Genomic DNA, 20,102 nt, shown 5'->3' with positions numbered 1-20,102 from the left:
AAACTCTATGATTGGATACATAAACAAATAGATAAGAAGAGACAGAGAGGATCTTATTAAAATTTTGTAAAATCATAAATAAAAATTTACAGAATATTAACACAAATGCACTCCTCAAAAGCATTCAAACTTCAAAGAGAACAATAGATACAAGCCCTCCTACAGAGAGACAAGGAGAGACAGATATGACATTTTCACTATTTATATATTATAAGCACTACAAGTCCTAATGAGGAAGAAGAAGATGAAGGACTAAAAAATATGAGCAGCACCAAAGTCCCACCACTGAGTCACTCACTCTCCCTAAAGCTCCAAGTATCCTATCAGAGAACCCTTTTTCCATCTTTCGTTTGTATGATCTCTTTCGTTACGTGAGATAGCTCGCTAGTGATAACTCGTGTAGCTCACTTAGCATCCACTCTTCTCCCGTCTGACCACCCAGCACTATGGCTCGTGTTCCTCCCACTACACAAGTGCCATGTCCCCAAGCAAACCGCGGCGGTCTTCCTGGAATGTTTAGTATTCTCCAAGTCGGTTTGTCTTCTGTCGGGTCAAGTAGATAAAGCTGAGACGCTGAGTGAAGCCCTGCCACCGAACCACCAAATATCAAGATTCTGCCTCCTGGGAGGTTAACCGCCACGTGACCCAGCCTCGGTGGTGGTGCCACTCCTCCTGGGTTTCCTGCTCCGGGCATTCCGCTACCGGTCACACATCTCCAACAAGGCTCCTCTTCGCTTAGATCCATTGTGAAGACATCGCTCGAACGGAATCTCAAAGGCCCGCTTTTAGCAAGACCACCAAACATCAAGATCTTTCTTCCTCCATACACCGATAGTGTGTGGCCTAACCGGGAAGGGGGAGTCCAGGCTGCTGGAATCTCTCTCCACACTGGTTTATCTATCGAGAGGTCGAGGAGGAACGTGTCACTGAGAAGAACGCCAGAATCTGCACAACCTCCAGAGACTATCAGTTTGGTTCCGTCAAGGGTGCATGAGCTGTGCCATGATCTTGGCAGAGGTGGAGCCAAACCCGAAATCTCTCTCCAAGTAGGAGGTTTTGCATCGAGATTCAAGACAAACACATCGTTCAGCAATCCTTGCTGTCCACAGCCACCAAATACAACCAGATTGGAGCCGTTTACGCAAGAGAGTGTGTGGCCCCAGCGTCCCGGAGGCGGGGAGCTCACTTTGACATGTTGCCATTCAGGGTAATCAGAATTCAGATCTAAAACAAAGGTGTCATTCATAGGCTGCATATTCACACCTTCTCCTCCAAAGAGAACGACCCTGTTCCCGACTGCGCAAGCACTGAAATTACAGCGAGACGGCTCAACAGCACCTCCAACGGTAAGTTTTCTCCAAGCTGCAGCTTCAAGGGTGGTCAGTTCTCTAGCAAGGCGGCCCCAACCGAGTCTTTTTGCACCAGGAACAGTTTCTAATACGCGTGTTGTCTCGCTTCCCCATGCATTCTGACAAACCCTTCGCCAAAGATCCTCATTCTTTGTCAGCACATACAGCCTGCGACAGACAGAACTGACAGATGCAACGTCTCTTGGTGTCAGGCGTGACAATATCTTCATAGACACAACCTCTTCACTTAGCTGGAATAACCCACACATCCCTCGGGAAACATTGCGCTCCCCAGCGGCTAAAGCTGAGTATATCCCATTGATTGATTTTTCTTTTGTTGAAGAACCAAGAACAGGTCCAAGGTCAATGTCTGTCTCGATAAAGAACTGGATTCCAATTATATGGGTGATAGTATCATCGTCTCCGTATATAGGAGTCAGCCGCAATCTATTCATCAACAGAGATCCATCTTTCCTAAAGTTCAACAACTCGCCTTGGAATTCTATGCCCTCATCAATACATTTTCTTATCTCGGAAACCACCATAGAGTCAACTAACGGATGCCTTCTTTTAGCAAACGGTCCTCTACATTGCAAGAAGCGGCTGCAATATTCAGGGAAATTTCAGAAACAAATTAAGACCAAAAAACAAAGTTATCTCCGACTTACTGATGCGAAAAAGCAATAGACAATAAAATTGGCCGTGCATATCGAGACTGATAAAAAAAACCAAAAATACACCAAACAAGCATAGCTGACCAGAGATTCATTCTGTTCAACAGTAACAACTAATCTGAATTGATCAGCTCCTCCCAGTCAACTTTAAGCTTATCAATATGAAGAAAAGAAGGAAGGTACTAGCACTTCTCCCATGGCAAACTAACACACAACCAAACGAACAGGACTTTTAACCTATTAAATGGACCTACTTACTAGTCATTTTGTTGTGTTTATCTTGCTTATTACGCAGAGCAGCTAAAACAGCTCGACTAATACCACAATCACATAGTAACCATCTGAATTGCCTAAGCACATAATATTGAGGCACACACACAGATAGTTCTCTACAAATTCCGCATAGTCACCTATGATTATCTAACAATACATCTCTTCGTTTTCATTCCATCTCTTCGTTTTCATTCCATCAAAATCTCCGTACTAAAGCTACAAACTCAAGTGATCAAATGAACAGCAGCATCCTCAGAAGCAACTTCAGATTACCAATATCTCTAAATTCATACGCAATTCGCTTGGCAATCAACTCTACGTTCCTCACCTAATACTCAAACTACACGATCCTTCCTTAATCAAAACTCAGCCAAATACTCGGGAAAGCAAATACAAGAAAAGTGAGCTAAGAAGAAACTCCTCGCATCAATTCCGAACCCTAACCACTCAATAATAACAATTAAAACGACTAACCAATTGCCTCCGAGAACCTCCTCAGCACGATACCCAGTAACCATTTCGAAAACAGTGTTGACATAGATAATAGGGTGGTCCGGCTCAACAGCATCGGTAACAACGAACCCACAAGGCGCCCTATGAAGCAAATTACCAACTGGATACGGAATTGGTCCTCCGCCGGGGAAAAGACCTCCCTCTTCTTCATCATCCGCAGCTGACGAAGCATCATCGGCGCTTAGATCGGAACCACTGTCCCACTCCATAAAATTTTTCAAAGAGTTACTAGACAAAATTCAGTCGCGCCGGAGATTATGAAGACGGCGATTAAAAAGTAAAAACAATCCGGCGTTAGATAATCGGAATTTTTTTTTGGGAAAAAAGGTATGAGAGAGAGAGAGAGAGGGAAGATGGTGGACAAAGAAACGAGTGGTAACCGTCGAGTTTGGTGGAAAAATCTCGGCCGTATGAGCTAATTGGGTTTTTAACGGGTCGGGTTTTATCCGGATCCAAATTTCTCTGTCGGGTCAAGTAGATAAAACGCCCGTTGGTTTTTTAGACGAAGCTTACTTACTTCTCATATTTTGTGGGCTTATATCTAAGCCCATAATATTAATAGTCCAGTAAATTATAAATGAGAATATGTGATTGAAATTCTTAACAATTTTCTAAGAAGTAGTCTAGTAGATATGGAATTTTTTGCAAATATATTTATACAGTAAAACCTCTATAAATTAATACTCTATAAATTAATAAATACTATAAATTAATAAGTTTTACTGGTCCCAAGTCGGACTAGTGTAAAAATTAACAAAATTCGATAAGATAATAAGATAATATTTTTTTTGAAATCTCCATGTAAAATATGGTCCCAATAATATCATAAATTAATAATTATGTAAATTTACATATATATATATATATATACTGATATGATAATGTATGTTTCTCTTAAAGCTCATTTCTGTAGAACAATTGTAATGTTGTATTTTCAAACTATAAATAAATCTCTAAAATATTCTATAACATGTCATAAAAATAGTTAAATTTATAAAGTTTTCAATTTTTAGATATGCATCATTTACTATTTGATAATTTGATAGACTACAAAAATAGGACAATTGATATTATTATTCATAAATTTGAATTTGTGTATGTCATATGGATAAGTCAATTTGTCTATAATTTTTGTAATTAATTGTCAATAATAATTTCTAAATATTACAAGTTCAATTCCTAAACCATAAAATTTACAACATCCGAAAGTCTAATCTTATTTTGCTAAAATTGTCTCAATTCATAATTTTTAAATATTTAAACAATTAAAAATATATCTATAAATTAATAATTATTAATTTACACTAGAAAATAATTATTATTAATATATATCACAATAAATTAATAAAATATCTTGGTACTAACATTATTAATTTATAGAGGTTTTACTGTAGGTTTAAATTTTGAATCAGTAGTGAGAAATACTTTAGTTGCTACTAGTAACTGACCAATGATTTTGTTGAATACAAATTCATTGCAATTATTTTGTTGAATACAAATTCATTGCAATTATTTTGGTTAACACCTCAAAAATACAAATTAAGAATATCGAAAAATCGTTTATATGACCAAAAAATTGTTTTTTTAATAGAATTAAATATCCACATAAAAAAAACATGTTTATATAGAAACACTCACTCCATTGTACTACTGGCATAAAATGGTCTAAACTCTAATTTTTGTGTTGACATGCTCATCTTGCTCCCTATTGAAAAAACCAATGACATCAATTTGTTGAGTCTTGAACTAATAATACACAAGTTAGAGTTTAGCCTAATAATACTCTCGTTGAACCTTGAACTTTTTTATTTAACGGCTATCTTCTTTTACGAAAACGAATTGATGTCATTGGTTATGAGTTATGAATCTCATGTAACACAATCAAGATAATTGATTGTAAATTTATAAATTAGACTTATAATGCCTTCTCTCTGATGCTATATGCAAAAAAAAAATACTAAACATGTTATTATATTGTCCCTTAGAAAGTGCCCAATATGGCATAATGCTTACTCACATCCTTCAATATAACGAATACAATGCCATATAAACAATAGCTTCCCAAATAAAAAGATAAAAAGAATATATCATTTTAATTATTGTTTCCGGTTTTTCAAAAAACAGGAAAAAAGATTTTCATCTGTATTACTGAAAATTATATTAAAAAATACATAATTTTGTAGTTTTAAATACATATTTTTGTGTATTACAATTTGAAATAAAACTTGATTTCTATAGATATTTCAACTTATATAAAAAAGGACGTGAGAGAACAAGTGGGTTTGGTCGGTTGTTTCTTTACACTTTTGCAAAATTCTCTATTCATTCATATCTTCGACGAGATGCTAAAATCCCCCACTATAGCATTCCTTTTTTCTTTTTACAAATTGTGAAAGAAATAAAATTCCATAATACCGTGATTGTTTCTAAGATAAATTCATGTATATATAGTAGTTTTCTAAGAATTACTATACTACTGAGACAATCAAAAAGAAATAAGAAGATAAAACTATTGAGAATACGAACATGAATATCTCAATCAGCGTTGGTCCAACGATCTTCCAGCAAGCACCTCTTGTATGATTCGATTTCAACATTTATTCATCACCTTGCGTTTATTTCTCCATATATTGTTTATTAGATTCTATTATCATGTGTTTTGTTTCTCCTTTTTAAAATTTTATTATTATCTTATGGAACCTTGTTCGTTCAAGAAAATCTATTATCAACAAAACTGAATAGATAATATAATAATAAAATAAAATGAAAATATTAAAGATGAAAACGTAAAATTACTAAAAGGAATTTATCAAAAGAAAAAGTATACTAAAAGCCAAGGAGAGGATTGAGAAGAAAGAAAAAAAGACCTCTTCACTATGTTTGGTTCGAATAAATTCGCTGGTCTTTCTTTCTGGCCACATGGTATGATAATATAATTATGCTTCATCGATTCTCTCTACTCATGTTACGTTGGCCATTAGAAGACTACAAATTTTACAAGACTGCTCATGTTGCATTGGCGATAACATGATCGTTGAGATGTAGGCTAAAGGAATTTTCAAAGTGTGATTTTTGCACATCGGTTGGTAGCTATTTACTAGCTAGTTAACCATAAAATGACAGAGGTTATAAATGTGGAAAACATGTTTGTTCATACTCATATATTGTTGAAAGCTGAAAAGTGTTTAATACAACATGGGATTAAAGTAAAAAATTTTAAAAACATAGAAATTGTGTATGTAGATTTAGAAAAGCCCAAGGAAATTTTTTGGGCAAAATTATATAATATTCTAATTTTAAGACTTTTTGAGTGTGTTTAGCAAAAAAACTAATAACCTTTACGAAGCAAATAAGGATGAGTTTGTGACTGAGGTAGGTTCGTGGGACCTGGAGAGCATGAGATGCATCAAAGGCAAAGGCCAAAGAAACTACGTCACTTTGAGTGGATTGTGTACGTGAGAGGTTGTACGAACCATCATTTTACGTTACATATGTTGCAACGCTGCGTAATTCGTCCCCACTCCCCCACAATCCAACTTATTATTTCTAATTCTTTTTTCATAAAGATTATATGTTTTGTATCTAGATTAGTAGAAATGTAGATAACACCTACTTGAAAGAAAGATTACTAGCTAAGGGATAAACGTTAAAAGACTACTTACCAAACTATACATTATGGTAAAACGTTCCAAAATATCACTATAATATATATGTTTACGTTTTTTTCTCTACACATAGATTTTGTATAGATCGATTGGCCTTTATGCGAAGAAAAAGATGATCTTATTCTTCACACCGTTGACAAAAAAAAAAAGATAAACGTATGTCATTAAACTAATCTCTTTGTTTTTTTTTTTTTTTTCTCTGGTACATGTCAGAAGAGCAAAAAAATATTTTTCTTTTTTTTTTTGTCGTCAGAGCAAAGAAATCTTAACGAAAGCTTATTTGTTTTTCCTTTTTTCGTCTATAGAAATCTTACAGAAAGCTTTAAAAGCAATCTTATTTTCAAGAATCAGTCTTCTGTAACAGCCACAGCTAAAGGATAGACACGTGTCAGGAAATTATTAGACCATCAGCCTTTTTTTTTACCAAAGTTAGTAACAAAAACAATAACCGTAAAATATGACTCTCATCTTTACCAGAAATTAACGCCGTTGCTCTTTCAAAATAAGGCAGGTTGAATTTTTTTCTCCTGTTTTACAGTATTTAAATATGAGATATATTTAAATACTCTTCCATCAAGGTTCAAACAGTTGTTAAGGAATGATTTAAGATATATTATGTATTTTGGAAGGTAAAAATTGCCACAATCTAAATATCTTTTTAATTTATTTACACAATCTAAATATTAGTTTATTTTGCAAAAGAAATTTCAATTAAATGTAGTAATACTTATTTTCTTTATCTCAAGATAATTAAAAGGATTAGTGAGGATATTAGTTGGTTTATTATGATCATCTTGAAAGAAACTAAATATAGTATTTTAATTTGTAAAAAAAAATCAAGAGAACATTAATAAGCTTTAATTTAATCATATATAGTAATAAGATTTTTTTTAAATATTATTTTGTCAATTTAGTAAGATTTATTTTGTCATATTAAATATGAACTGTAGGACATGCATGATTAGACAAATGTATCCTCCTCAATGAAATTCAATAACAGAATGAGGACCTGGTCTATCAGATAGTCATACTTCAAAAATCTGACAGAATTTATTATATTAATTACATTTAGAAAAAACAAGTCAAAGTGATAAATATTTAAAATACCTAAATTATCTCTTTGACAAAGAGATAATAATCTCTAATTTACAAAAAAAGAATGATAAATGTCAGAATAAAAATTGAGATGATATAAACGACGTCGGGTAAAGGGAGATATGCATATATAAATAGAGAGAGCCACCAAATAAGCCTAAACGTAGTCCACCTTCACTCCGAAGAATCTGGTTCGTTTCAACTTTGATTTCTCTTTCTCTCTTTTTATTTTTTTATTTTTTCAAAGTTTGGAATATAGCTTCGTTATCGTTACTTTATTTGCTTAGTTCTTCCGCAGATTTTGCATATATAGTTTATAACGATTCTTGTATTTTTGTGTATGGTTTGACGACGCTAGGCGGCAGAAGAGAGGAAAGATGGCGAGTGGGCTCGAGGATATCGTGAACGAGAATATTGATCTGGTATGAACTTCTTCTCTTTACTATGTGTTTATAGTTTCGTTACGTTCGTTTTAGATTGTTAACGTACGAGAGAAAAGTTTAGTTATGTGTTATGTTTTTTACTTAACGATTCGATCTACTTAGGGTTCTACAAACATGTACAATTCTCTTTACATCGATTAGATTGTTCATTAGCTTGAGTTTTTTTTTTGGTTTGGTTTGATTTTAGCGATGAGAAAAGAATCCATGACAGAAAAAGAAAATTTTAATATTGATCTCAGATTTTTTTTGGGTACCTTTTTGGCTTTTTCTTTATTTATTTTGCAATTGCACTAGTCTATAGTCTATACAAATCGCAGAATCACAAGAAATTTAATTATAATTATGTTATTTAGTTACCAAATAAAGCAAAAAGTATTATTTTTTTTTTATAGAAGTACTATTTTACTGTCACATGATTATTTCTTAATGAGTTTACCTAATTTTGAGATTTTGCTAGATAAGTTTTTTAGTCAAAAATTTTGGGGTGTTAATTAGAACGTTTTTTGGAATTTTTCATACTCACGGGAAATCGCATTATCAACCGTTTAATCACTTCCCTAGATAAAATACTAAACTCCAATCTTCACCTTATTTTCAGGACTCAATTTAAGATCCTATGTTATATTGACAGATTTGCCCCTATTTTTTAGACGGTCCGTTACATTGGGCTTTGAATTCAATTGGGCCTTTTAGTCTTATTATTATACGCTAATTAATAAGATAATGTCTTGTATGAGAAATATGCTCGCTGATTATTTTTACTTTTTTATTATGTGTGTGCCTGTGTGGGTTAAAAAGGTTATTTGTTACTCTTTTGTTTAAAAGATTAACTAATTTACACTTTTTTTTTTTTTGTCGTGATTAAATAATTTACACCTTATGATGATGAGTAATGAGATCATTGAATCGTTTTTGTGTTTATGTTGCAGGAAAAAATCCCAATTGAAGAAGTGTTCCAGCAGTTGAAATGCTCAAGAGAAGGTTTGTCTGGGGCAGAAGGAGAAAACAGACTCCAGATCTTTGGTCCAAACAAACTCGAGGAGAAGAAGGTAACAAAAACATGTTATCTAGTTTGGTTTTAACCTTGACTTAAAAAGTCACAAGTCACTAACTGTGTTTTGTTGGTGTGTGTTTTCGATTAACAACAGGAAAGCAAATTACTCAAGTTCTTGGGTTTTATGTGGAACCCTCTCTCTTGGGTCATGGAAGCAGCTGCTATCATGGCTATTGCGTTGGCTAATGGCGGTGGAAAGCCACCGGACTGGCAAGATTTTGTCGGTATTGTTTGTCTTTTGGTTATCAACTCAACCATCAGTTTCATCGAAGAAAACAATGCCGGTAATGCTGCTGCTGCTCTTATGGCTGGTCTTGCTCCCAAAACTAAGGTCTCTCTTCAAGCCTCTTAATACAATCTTGAAGCCTATATTAGAACCTCAAGGTTTTAACAATATTTGTTTTGTTACGCAGGTTCTAAGAGATGGCAAATGGTCAGAGCAAGAAGCTTCAATTCTTGTTCCTGGAGATATCGTGAGCATCAAGCTAGGTGACATCATTCCTGCTGATGCACGTCTTCTTGAAGGCGATGCTTTAAAAGTGGACCAGTCTGCTCTAACCGGAGAGTCTCTTCCCGCAACGAAAGGTCCAGGAGAAGAAGTTTTCTCTGGTTCAACCTGCAAGCAAGGTGAGATTGAAGCGGTTGTGATTGCCACTGGAGTTCATACCTTCTTCGGTAAAGCGGCTCATCTTGTCGACAGCACAAACCAAGTTGGACATTTCCAGACAGTTCTTACGGCGATTGGAAACTTCTGCATATGTTCCATAGCTGTTGGTATTTTCATTGAGCTCGTTGTGATGTATCCGATCCAGGGCAGACACTACAGAGACGGAATCGACAATCTTCTTGTTCTTTTGATTGGTGGGATCCCTATTGCAATGCCTACTGTCTTGTCTGTGACTATGGCTATTGGATCTCACAAGTTGTCTCAGCAAGGAGCTATCACGAAACGTATGACCGCTATTGAAGAGATGGCTGGTATGGATGTTCTGTGCAGTGATAAAACCGGGACTTTGACTCTGAACAAGCTTAGTGTTGACAAGAATCTGATTGAGGTTTGTGCTAGAGGCGTTGAGAAAGATGAGGTTTTGCTTTTTGCTGCTAGGGCTTCAAGAGTTGAGAATCAAGATGCTATTGATGCTGCTATGGTTGGAATGCTTGCTGATCCAAAAGAGGTATACATATAAAACTCTGTTTTGTTCCTCTGTTTTCATTCTTGAGGAGCACGGAATGTTCTGTTCTCATTGTTTGTTTCTTTCAGGCAAGAGCTGGAATTAGAGAGATTCACTTCTTTCCATTCAATCCAGTTGATAAGCGAACCGCTTTGACGTATATCGATAGCAATGGAAACTGGCACCGAGTTAGCAAAGGAGCTCCCGAGCAGGTAACTAGAACTGATTTTGTTTTACTTTTAAGTTAACTGTTGTGTCTCTCTTTAATGATTAACCAATTATATGATGATTTCAGATTCTTGATCTCTGCAACGCGAGACCTGATTTGAGGAAGAGAGTCCACTCTGCAATAGATAAGTACGCTGAGCGTGGACTCAGGTCCTTAGCTGTTGCAAGACAGGTGAGAAAATTTGTTTTACATCTTTTAACAAATTTAAACGAAGAGAACAATATGAAAAGAGTTAGATGTGAATGTTTGTGTTTCTTTTGTATCAGACTGTACCTGAGAAAACAAAAGAAAGCTCTGGTAGTGCATGGGAGTTTGTTGGTGTGTTGCCTTTGTTTGATCCTCCAAGACATGATAGTGCAGAAACCATAAGAAGAGCTCTAGAACTCGGTGTCAACGTCAAGATGATTACTGGTTTACATCTAAAACATTACTCTTTGCTTTGTGCGACAACATCTTAGATTTCTTTACTTAAGTTTACGTTGGTTTTATATAGGTGATCAACTTGCTATTGCGAAAGAGACTGGACGTAGACTTGGAATGGGAACAAACATGTACCCATCCGCTTCTTTACTCGGTAACCACAAAGACGAAGCCATTGCTCACCTTCCTATTGAGGAGTTGATTGAGAAAGCTGATGGCTTTGCTGGGGTCTTCCCAGGTTGGTTTCAGACCTTTTTCATATCTTGTTTCGAAACACGAACTTGCTCTTCTCTCTGTAACATTTGTCTTTTGTTTCTTTTACCAAATCCATTCAGAGCACAAATACGAAATTGTGAAGAAGTTGCAAGAAAAGAAGCATATCTGTGGTATGACAGGAGATGGAGTGAATGATGCTCCCGCTTTGAAGAAAGCAGATATAGGTATCGCTGTCGCTGATGCAACTGACGCTGCTAGAGGTGCTTCTGATATCGTCCTTACCGAGCCAGGTCTCAGTGTGATCATCAGCGCGGTTCTAACGAGTAGAGCCATCTTCCAGAGAATGAAGAACTACACAGTAAGCCATGTTCTCTGAATCTTAAGCTATATAACTTTCTTAGAACCTTTTCACAAGTATCACTTGTTCTGATTATGTTTTATGATCTTCTTTTAAAACAGATTTACGCAGTCTCAATTACCATCCGTATTGTGGTAAGTAACCAATCTTGCATGCATTCTTAAATATCATCACATAATCACCTGTTTATAATCTCTTTCTTTGTGCCTTTTTACAGTTTGGTTTCATGCTCATTGCTCTGATATGGAAGTTCGACTTTTCACCATTCATGGTTTTGATCATTGCTATACTAAACGATGGTTAGTTTTCTTCTCTTTAATTACAACTACTATTTCTATAGAAGACTAACACAATTAACATCATTCATACTACGTACTACTCAACAGGAACCATCATGACAATCTCAAAGGATAGAGTCAAGCCTTCTCCTACACCGGATAGCTGGAAACTCAAAGAAATCTTCGCAACCGGCGTTGTTCTTGGAGGCTACATGGCTATAGTGACTGTTATGTTCTTCTGGGCTGCATACAAAACCGATTTCTTCCCGGTATACATAAAACATATAAACAATATCTCTTCACATTACTTGTCACACAAGCATAACTCTTTTTTTTTTTTTTGATGAATCTATAGAGAACGTTCCACGTGAAAGACATAAGAGGCAGCGACCATGAAATGATGTCTGCTTTATACTTGCAAGTCAGTATTGTGAGCCAAGCTCTTATCTTCGTCACTAGATCTAGAAGCTGGTCTTTTGCAGAACGCCCTGGATATCTCTTGCTATTTGCTTTCTGGGTAGCACAAGCGGTAAGCATATAAACAAGATACTGTATCTTCTGCTTCTTTCCTCTTTATTTCATTATAAGCTCCTCTTGAATGATTCATAAACTTGAACTTGTAGATTGCAACATTGATTGCGGTTTACGGGAGTTGGGAATTTGCAAGAATCCAAGGAATAGGATGGGGATGGGCTGGAGTTATCTGGCTTTTCAGTATTGTCTTTTACTTTCCATTAGACATAATGAAGTTCGCAATCCGTTACATACTAGCCGGAACAGCCTGGAACAATCTCATTGACAACAAGGTAAGTTTTGCTTTCTTAATTTACTCTTTTTGTACTCTGGTCCTTTCTTCTTCTAAAATGTGATTTCTAAGATCAAACCAAATCTCTCTGTCAAACAGACTGCGTTTACCACTAAGCAAAACTATGGAATCGAGGAGAGAGAAGCACAATGGGCTCATGCGCAGAGGACTTTACACGGTCTTCAGAACACTGAAACAGCCAACGTTCTCCCCGAGAAAGGTGGTTACAGAGAACTGTCCGAGATTGCAAATCAAGCCAAGAGACGAGCTGAGATCGCTAGGTAATGGATGACTTGTAAAATAAAACAAAAAGACCTAAAGGTTTCTTGTGAGTCAAGCTAACGTTAGGGTTCTTTTGTGTGTGTTGCTTTACAGGCTTAGGGAACTCCATACGCTTAAAGGACACGTAGAGTCAGTGGTTAAGCTAAAGGGACTTGACATCGAGACAGCTGGTCACTACACCGTTTAATAAAAGATCCGACTCAGTTTAACAAGAAGATGATCAAGGAAGAAGAAAAAGAAGATCCTTTTGTTTTAACAAGATGATAATGATGATGATTTTATAAGAGGAGAGAAATAAGTTTTTTTTTTTTTTGGTTAAGTATATGTTTGTTTTAAAGTTCATCTAAACTCCTGGGGTTTTTTTTTTTATCTTTCCTTCTTCATGTGTTTTCGTTTCCCATCTCTTGGAAAAAACAAAAGAGAAGATACTATTTTTAGGTTTTATACATTTTCGTGTTATAAAGTTCAATAGTGATTCAACAGTTGGGTTTCTCAATTTCAACAAAAAAAAAAATTGATTGTTTCGTTTGAAGCAGCGGTTCACATGTTGCAACGAAGATTAATGACAAATTTCTTGCATAATCACATTAGAAAAAAATATTATTCGTGTTAAGCGTTGACAATCGAAGTCGTTGACTCGAGTATTTCTAATTAAACCAAGAGTATATTGCGGTTTTGGTTAGATGACTAACCGGTTCGGTTATTTCTTCCGACCGATTTGATAACATAAACCGGATTTTTTAATCCGTGTGGGATACATGTGTTCTTTAGTAAGCCACTAGTTGTTACCCACGTGGCAATCGTTTTATCACAAACTATGTGAGCTACAAAAACAAAAACCAAGAAGACGTGTAGGATCTTTAAAGAACATAGAAGAAGAGCTTATTATTAGAACACAAAATCAAAGAGACCAAAACAACAACAACTAGAAAATGTATCTCGCTGCTGTTGCTTCTTCACGACAGAGCTTTTCATCGGATACGTTCGGTTTCCAACACAGTTTTAAGCCTAGATCCAATATTAACCTCACTCGCCCCAACTCAATCTGTTGTAAGTCTCCACAACACGACGACGACGAAACTGGTTCTTCCCGGTAATTTTGTGATTTATTTTAAAGAGAATTCTTTGTTTTCTTATAGTAATTCGAGTTTGCTCTTATTAGATTTTGTTATTTAATTGATTAGGAAAAATGAGAATCAGCTGGCGAAATTGGCAATCGCGACGCTAGCGGTTGGCGTTTTGGCTTTGGGAAACGTTGGGGATGCGTTTGCGGCCAAGAGTGGTGGAAGAGTCGGCGGTCAAGCGTTTCGGTCTTCAGCTCCTCGCCCTCCTCCTAGAGTTAACAACCGATCAAGGTAACTTTTTTACTAGAAGCTCTAATCTTGATTTTAATTTTTCAAGTATATGATTTAGGAACCACCGTTTATAAATTACTGTACAATTCTCTTTTAAACATGCATGTAGTCTCAAGATTTGTCCAGTAGTTTTTTTTTTTTTTTTTCGTATAATATACTGTGTTTTTTTCTTTTGACGAAAATATACTGTATTTTTTATTTATATCTCCCGTTTCTCGATACAAGAGGATGGGCTTTAGCAGCCTCATATCCACATTAGCCCATCGGTAGACTTGATGGCCCTTTATTGTTTTATAATTTTACAGTTAGAACCTTTTATAATTACAATTCGGATCTTAAACACCCAACGACCAACGCTGATTACTTATTTCAAAACATTATTTTGTTTAGGGCTAGATTGTTTGTTTATGTTTGTTTTTACGTGTTGTGTGTAGCATTTTATGTCAAAATTTATTTGTTAGCTTAAAAACGCAAACGAAAAGATTATATAAAACTGAACACATTATATAGTCCCTTTATATCCTAACAGCTTTTTCTTCACAGGACGAATATCTACGTGAATCCTCAGGTTGCACCACCTTTGATCGGTGGCTATGGATATGGTTACGGCGGTTACGGATGGTCACCGTTTTCCTTTTTTGCCCCTGGTCCTGCGGTTGCAGTTGGTGCTGGTGGTGGTGGCTTCGACCTCCTAGTTCTCTTCATGTTTTTTGGAGCCGCTTCAGCCGTGGCTAGAAACTTTTTCCGATCAAGAAATGATGAAGATGACGAAGATGACTATTAGAGGAGCGAAAAAAACAAATTTAAGAGAGAGGGTTATGTAATATGTTGAAATAACATAGTGAAGTATACGGTTTTGTGTATAAAACTTATGATGGACGAACACGGTTTATACACCTTGAGATTAGTAAATAATTAGACCAATCTTAAAAGTCACTAGAGTGTCAAATTAAAAACACCTCACAGAGCCCATTGAGTTCTTTCCATCTCAATGTATGACCTCATTGAGGTCCAAAAGCAAATGAATATAGATTCTTACGCAAACATAATTTTATTTTGTCAATGGTTTATCAGTGCTAACGAAGAAAGATAGTTAGAGCTAAAAGTGAAAACAGTAAATCTGGTAGTAATAACAATAATAATAAATCAGATACAATAAAAGAAAAATGAGAAGAAGAAGAAAAAAAGAAAAGGTCAGTGAATTAACAAAAATCAAGAAGAGGTTCGGTTTATACTAAGTCCTTGAAAAAGCCAATGAGGCCTCTTCTTCTCTCGATCCAAAGACGTCGTACTTGAGCTGCTCATAGGCGTGTTTGGTCCGCTACTTTCTTGGTTATTATTATTACTGTTATTATTATTGTTATTGCTCTGATTATTACAATTATCCGATGATGATCTCAACGACGTCGTCGACGAGTAGTCCATGTCCTTGTTCGTCGTCGTCGTCATAGTAGTTGATGAAGAAGACAATCCAATGCTCAGTGTCAATTCTAGTTCGCTCTCTTCGATATGATCCGTCGTTGTTTGTGTTGCTCTAACCACATTTTCGAGGTCTATGCCTGAACAACTTCCGGTTCTCTCTCTTGAACCGGTTTGGTCTTTGTTGTTGTCAACAGTCCAATATTGGCTTCTATGTTTGAGTTGATTCATCATCATTTTCTGTGTATTATATACTCTATGTAGCTCTCGTACCTGCGATTATCACTTTGTTTATTTGTTATATGCATAAAGAGAGAGCCAAACAAGGATCTTTTGTGTATAATCCTCATCAACAAGTTAAAATTGTTATGTTTGGTGTGATAGTCTAAATTGGTCCAAACCAAGCTGAAATTAAGAAAATGAATGAAAACTTTAATTCGCTACTCCATTTGTTAAAATCAATTTTACGTTGTTTCAATGAAGATATCTTCATTAGACCGAAAAAAGAAAAGAAAAATAAACTCAATATAAATCTAGGTTAAGTGTATATGTGTTATTTTATTATTAATCATCAATTTATACGTAATATGGATAATTGATCTGAACTAAGTAAAAGAAAGAAAAGGAAAGAAACCTAAGTAGCTAATTCATCCATTTCTTAGTTCGTTAAACAGATCATCCTTTTGAAAAACAGAAAAGCTAAAGCTGAATTGATCCAAAAGTGAAAATTAGACTCAAAGCAAAACATAGATTTAATATTTAAATTTACATAAATAAATAATAATAAAAATCACTCTTTTTGTTTGATTACTTGAAAACAATTATAAAACACCAAAAATCAGAACCAAAACCACCAAATCCATATAAATGATGCATATGCAAGTATAACGTACCTGGTGCTTAAAAGTATCTTCTTGAGCTTGCATTGTATGTCTGATCGATTCAGCATTTTGCTTTTCAAGAAACCTATCCATTGACCTAATAACAGAAACGCCTCCTTGTTCCTCTTCTTTTTCGTCAGTCAACGTCTCCTTTGACGATTTTCCTCGACCATTAACGCCAAAACTGATGATACCACTACGATCAACACTCTTTAAGCCAAGGGGGTTCGTCCTAATTCGCTCAACCGTCTTTGTTCCCATGCCTGAAACGTAGAATCACACAACTTCATAACCATTTGATGATTGATAAACACATAAAAAGAAACCCTAATACACGTAGATTGTATATATGTGATTGTGTGTGTGTGTGTGTGTACATGTGATATGATCTTGATGGAGTAATCGTCAGAAGCCACTAGTTTTTGAAGTGAAGGGTTTGTAGACAAAAGAAGGTTGACTAGTGGGACACACATTTATATTTGATTAGATTCTCTCTCATGGTGTTTTGTCTCAAAGCCAAGTATTAAAAAAAAAAAAAATCGAATCAAAATGTCTTTCTCATTACTAAATCAATGGATAGAACAAGTTATACACCACAAATTATTGGTTTTCATTTTTTGAAATTTATTGTTAGTGATCATAAAAGTAGAAGATCTACTAATTTTTGAATTGAAAATGCATAAACAATTTTTTTGTTTGTTTGTTACCTAATTTACTCATTCAAAACAAAAATAAGTGATATAATTCATACGTTATTTCAAATGTAATATTATAAACTTTGAAGTTTGAACAAATAATACATTTAAACCGAGCTGAATACTTCACATGTCAGTATCTAAGTAGTGCCATCATGAATAACATTAGACACAGCTTGTCCTACCAATAAGTTAATCGTACAAAATTAGTTTCTTTAATGAAAACTGATTTCCCATTTATTTACTTGCATGACCAATGCAAAAATTTCTAATTATCATTTGTTGTATAGTACTCATTATCTCTAAAAACCGTTTATGTGAAAAATCTAATCTTACGGAATAAGTTATTTGTATATAATACTTTATATTTTAAAATCGGTAAAATAATTGGTGCGATATATAGTACAATAATATCATTTTCACTACTAAAGTTTAAAATAGAATGATTCGCATTGTAAAATTGCAAAAAAAAAAATAGAAAATATGTGGTGAAGATTTCGAAGGACGAAGGAAAAAAAAGAGCAAGTTGTTGATATTTTTTGTTTTCCTTTTTTTTTTTTTTGGATAAGCATGAGTCTTTTGAATATGAAAAAATGATTAAAAATAAAATAGATAGAGACATGGGGAAAAAAAGGGAACAAAAAACACTAGTCGAGCTTTCAATTTAATATCAACAAATAGGAATTTTTACTATGTAGTCTAGATTGATGATCATGCCAAGAAGACTGTATCACCTAAGTTTTTGTCTATTTAAATAAAATAATAGGAATTTGTAGCCATAATGTAATATATATAGATTGGTCACATCGTTCATTATGTTCTAGTATTCATGTGAAGAGGACTGTATCACCTAAATTTCCACTTAACCTTGTTTGCTGGGATGATTTTAAAAAAGTTGTCTACACATAAATCATATAAACAAATAATATTTTTATATGACACATGTATATACACACGCTTGCAAGGACATGAAGACATGAGAAGATCATGTCTATGTATCTATATTTGTAGAGAACCAAATCAGATACCCAATAGGATAAGACAAGGACAATAATTTGGCTAAAAGATAACGACGATTCATGTTATAAAAAAATAATACTATATATGTATGTGTATACATGCGCACGCAAATATATGTAAACAAAATATCTATTTCGCTATCACAATTTGATTGTTAACTATATTCTTCTTCACGGAGGTATTGAAAAGTTAAACCAACTTGAGAACCCAATGTATGACCCTTTTTTTGGTACACACCCATTTATACAGAATCTGATTCATTACAGTTGGTATATTGATTCATGGACATACAAAAAACACAAACATACATATATAGCAAACCTTTCTATATATAGTTCATCACCTTTATCAAGTAAATCAGAAAAACACCCATAGAAATAAAATTTATATAGAAATTACCTGAAAAGAAGAGTGGCCGAGCTGTGATTCTCTCCAAAGAAGCTCATTGATCACATGTTCTATGCTCATGCCACAAAAACTCACATAAGACTCACACTTACCTTAACTACTATATATGCTTTATCTACCAACTTGCTCCAAAGCATAACACAAAAAAATAATCCAAAAGCTGATGAGAGATCACTACAGAATTTTTTCAACAATCAGTATTGGAATAAAAGCTCTGTGGAAGAAGAGATAGAGAGATACAGAGAGAGAGGGGGAGAGGGAGAGAGAATGAGAGAGGTATAATGGGAATTCACAGCTAAGGAAATGCTTAAACTAAATAAGGATTAATAAACAAATAATATATAAAGATGGAAGTTAAATAGTTTTAAAAGGCTAAATTTTGACAGGCTGGTGATATTTGTGAAGGAAGGAGGCAAGGAAAAAGCTGAGAGTTTTCATATGCTTAGCTTTTTATGTCCATCTAATTGTTCTCTCTCTAACAGACATACAAAACAATAACTGCATTTTATATAAATATATTGTGGATTTAAACAATAATATGTATTTTTATATAAATATTGGGTATTATATACAAATGCCACTATGTGAAATAAGGGAAATCTTCACCATGTTGTAGTTTTAACTCAAAATATAGATAAGTTATCATGTTAAGAGTGTACATATATTAAGGTATTATTGATAACATGTTAAATCCTAAGTCTTATGATAGTAGATTCTGTATATTATGTATATATTATTTTTTAATATAAGTAAGTGGGAGTGTGAGATAATTGGATGTGTTGATATAATATAAAATTGAGAAGATCAAGAGGATTTGGACAAATGATGAACAAAAAAAATGTGATTTTTTTAGCCAATATATTCCAGACAAGTCCTCACTGGACATGATCAAGATATGCATGTATAACCATATTAAAAAGTATTATATTAACAACCAATTGAAGACAAAGCTTCTATCTTTTATCATGTAACAAAATAATGGCGTTTTTGTTTTCTGTATTATTTTTAGAAATTCAAATGATTCCCCCTTTCTACACATAATTCTTTTTATCAATTTGTATATTAAAACGTATGTATTCTCCATCATCATCATCATCATCATCATCATCCGTACTGGGTGTTATCCAACCATACCCAAAAATCCCATGATTATCGATTTTATCTGACACCAAGTTTCATGAGATAGATCCTCTTATAGTACTATATCACTTGTTATAGCAATTTTATAGACTGATTGACTGAATAACACTTTAATTTAGACTTTGTCGTTTTCAAAATTGAATTGGGTGAAACAACAACAAAGACGTTTAGGTTGGTGATTAAATTGCGTCCACAAAGATATGCACGTCATGTTGCATACAAATTTAAGACTGATCGGTAACCGATGAGTCGTCCTTAGATTACCATTTAGTAATCTAAATTATTAATCGTTAACAACTTAAAGTTGATATATAAAAATGATTCGTTTTTTGTTTTAAACGTTATGGTCAATGACGAA

General features: G+C 34.4%; 4 protein-coding genes across 5 annotated transcripts; 2 read left to right on the top strand and 2 right to left on the bottom strand.

Moving 5' to 3' along the window:
* On the bottom strand, positions 29-3,183 carry LOC104734196 (adagio protein 1). The gene is made up of 2 exons (XM_010453727.2): positions 2,771-3,183; positions 29-1,952 (listed from the first exon to the last, which is right to left on the bottom strand). Exons 1-2 carry the CDS (start codon positions 3,016-3,018, stop codon positions 368-370), a joined length of 1,833 nt encoding a protein of 610 aa, XP_010452029.1. The 5' UTR covers positions 3,019-3,183; the 3' UTR covers positions 29-367.
* LOC104734188 (ATPase 3, plasma membrane-type) lies at positions 7,731-13,308 on the top strand. 2 transcript variants are annotated; one of them, XM_010453716.2, is made up of 17 exons: positions 7,731-7,760; positions 7,928-7,991; positions 8,942-9,061; positions 9,161-9,397; positions 9,480-10,241; positions 10,328-10,450; positions 10,534-10,638; positions 10,734-10,878; positions 10,961-11,125; positions 11,223-11,461; positions 11,563-11,595; positions 11,679-11,760; positions 11,848-12,008; positions 12,095-12,268; positions 12,363-12,545; positions 12,644-12,825; positions 12,920-13,013. In XM_010453716.2, the coding sequence occupies exons 2-17, from the start codon at positions 7,947-7,949 to the stop codon at positions 13,011-13,013; spliced, it is 2,850 nt and encodes a 949-aa protein (XP_010452018.1). In that variant the 5' UTR covers positions 7,731-7,760; positions 7,928-7,946. The 2 variants fall into 2 exon arrangements, with proteins under 2 accessions (XP_010452018.1, XP_019092511.1); XM_019236966.1 differs by lacking the exon at positions 7,731-7,760 and having other exon boundaries at positions 7,947-7,991; positions 12,920-13,308.
* LOC104734177 lies at positions 13,678-15,117 on the top strand. The gene is made up of 3 exons (XM_010453706.2): positions 13,678-13,919; positions 14,011-14,181; positions 14,725-15,117. Exons 1-3 carry the CDS (start codon positions 13,759-13,761, stop codon positions 14,963-14,965), a joined length of 573 nt encoding a protein of 190 aa, XP_010452008.1. The 5' UTR covers positions 13,678-13,758; the 3' UTR covers positions 14,966-15,117.
* Positions 15,282-19,079, bottom strand: LOC104734166 (rho GTPase-activating protein gacU). Its single transcript, XM_010453696.2, has 3 exons — positions 18,596-19,079; positions 16,494-16,744; positions 15,282-15,873 (listed from the first exon to the last, which is right to left on the bottom strand). Exons 2-3 carry the CDS (start codon positions 16,740-16,742, stop codon positions 15,394-15,396), a joined length of 729 nt encoding a protein of 242 aa, XP_010451998.1. The 5' UTR covers positions 16,743-16,744; positions 18,596-19,079; the 3' UTR covers positions 15,282-15,393.

The sequence above is a fragment of the Camelina sativa genome, chromosome 2 (genome assembly GCF_000633955.1).
Source record: "Camelina sativa cultivar DH55 chromosome 2, Cs, whole genome shotgun sequence".
Lineage (NCBI taxonomy): Eukaryota > Viridiplantae > Streptophyta > Magnoliopsida > Brassicales > Brassicaceae > Camelina > Camelina sativa.
The sequence above is the reverse complement of the archived record's forward strand: the minus strand, read 5'-3'. Positions and strand labels throughout refer to the sequence as shown.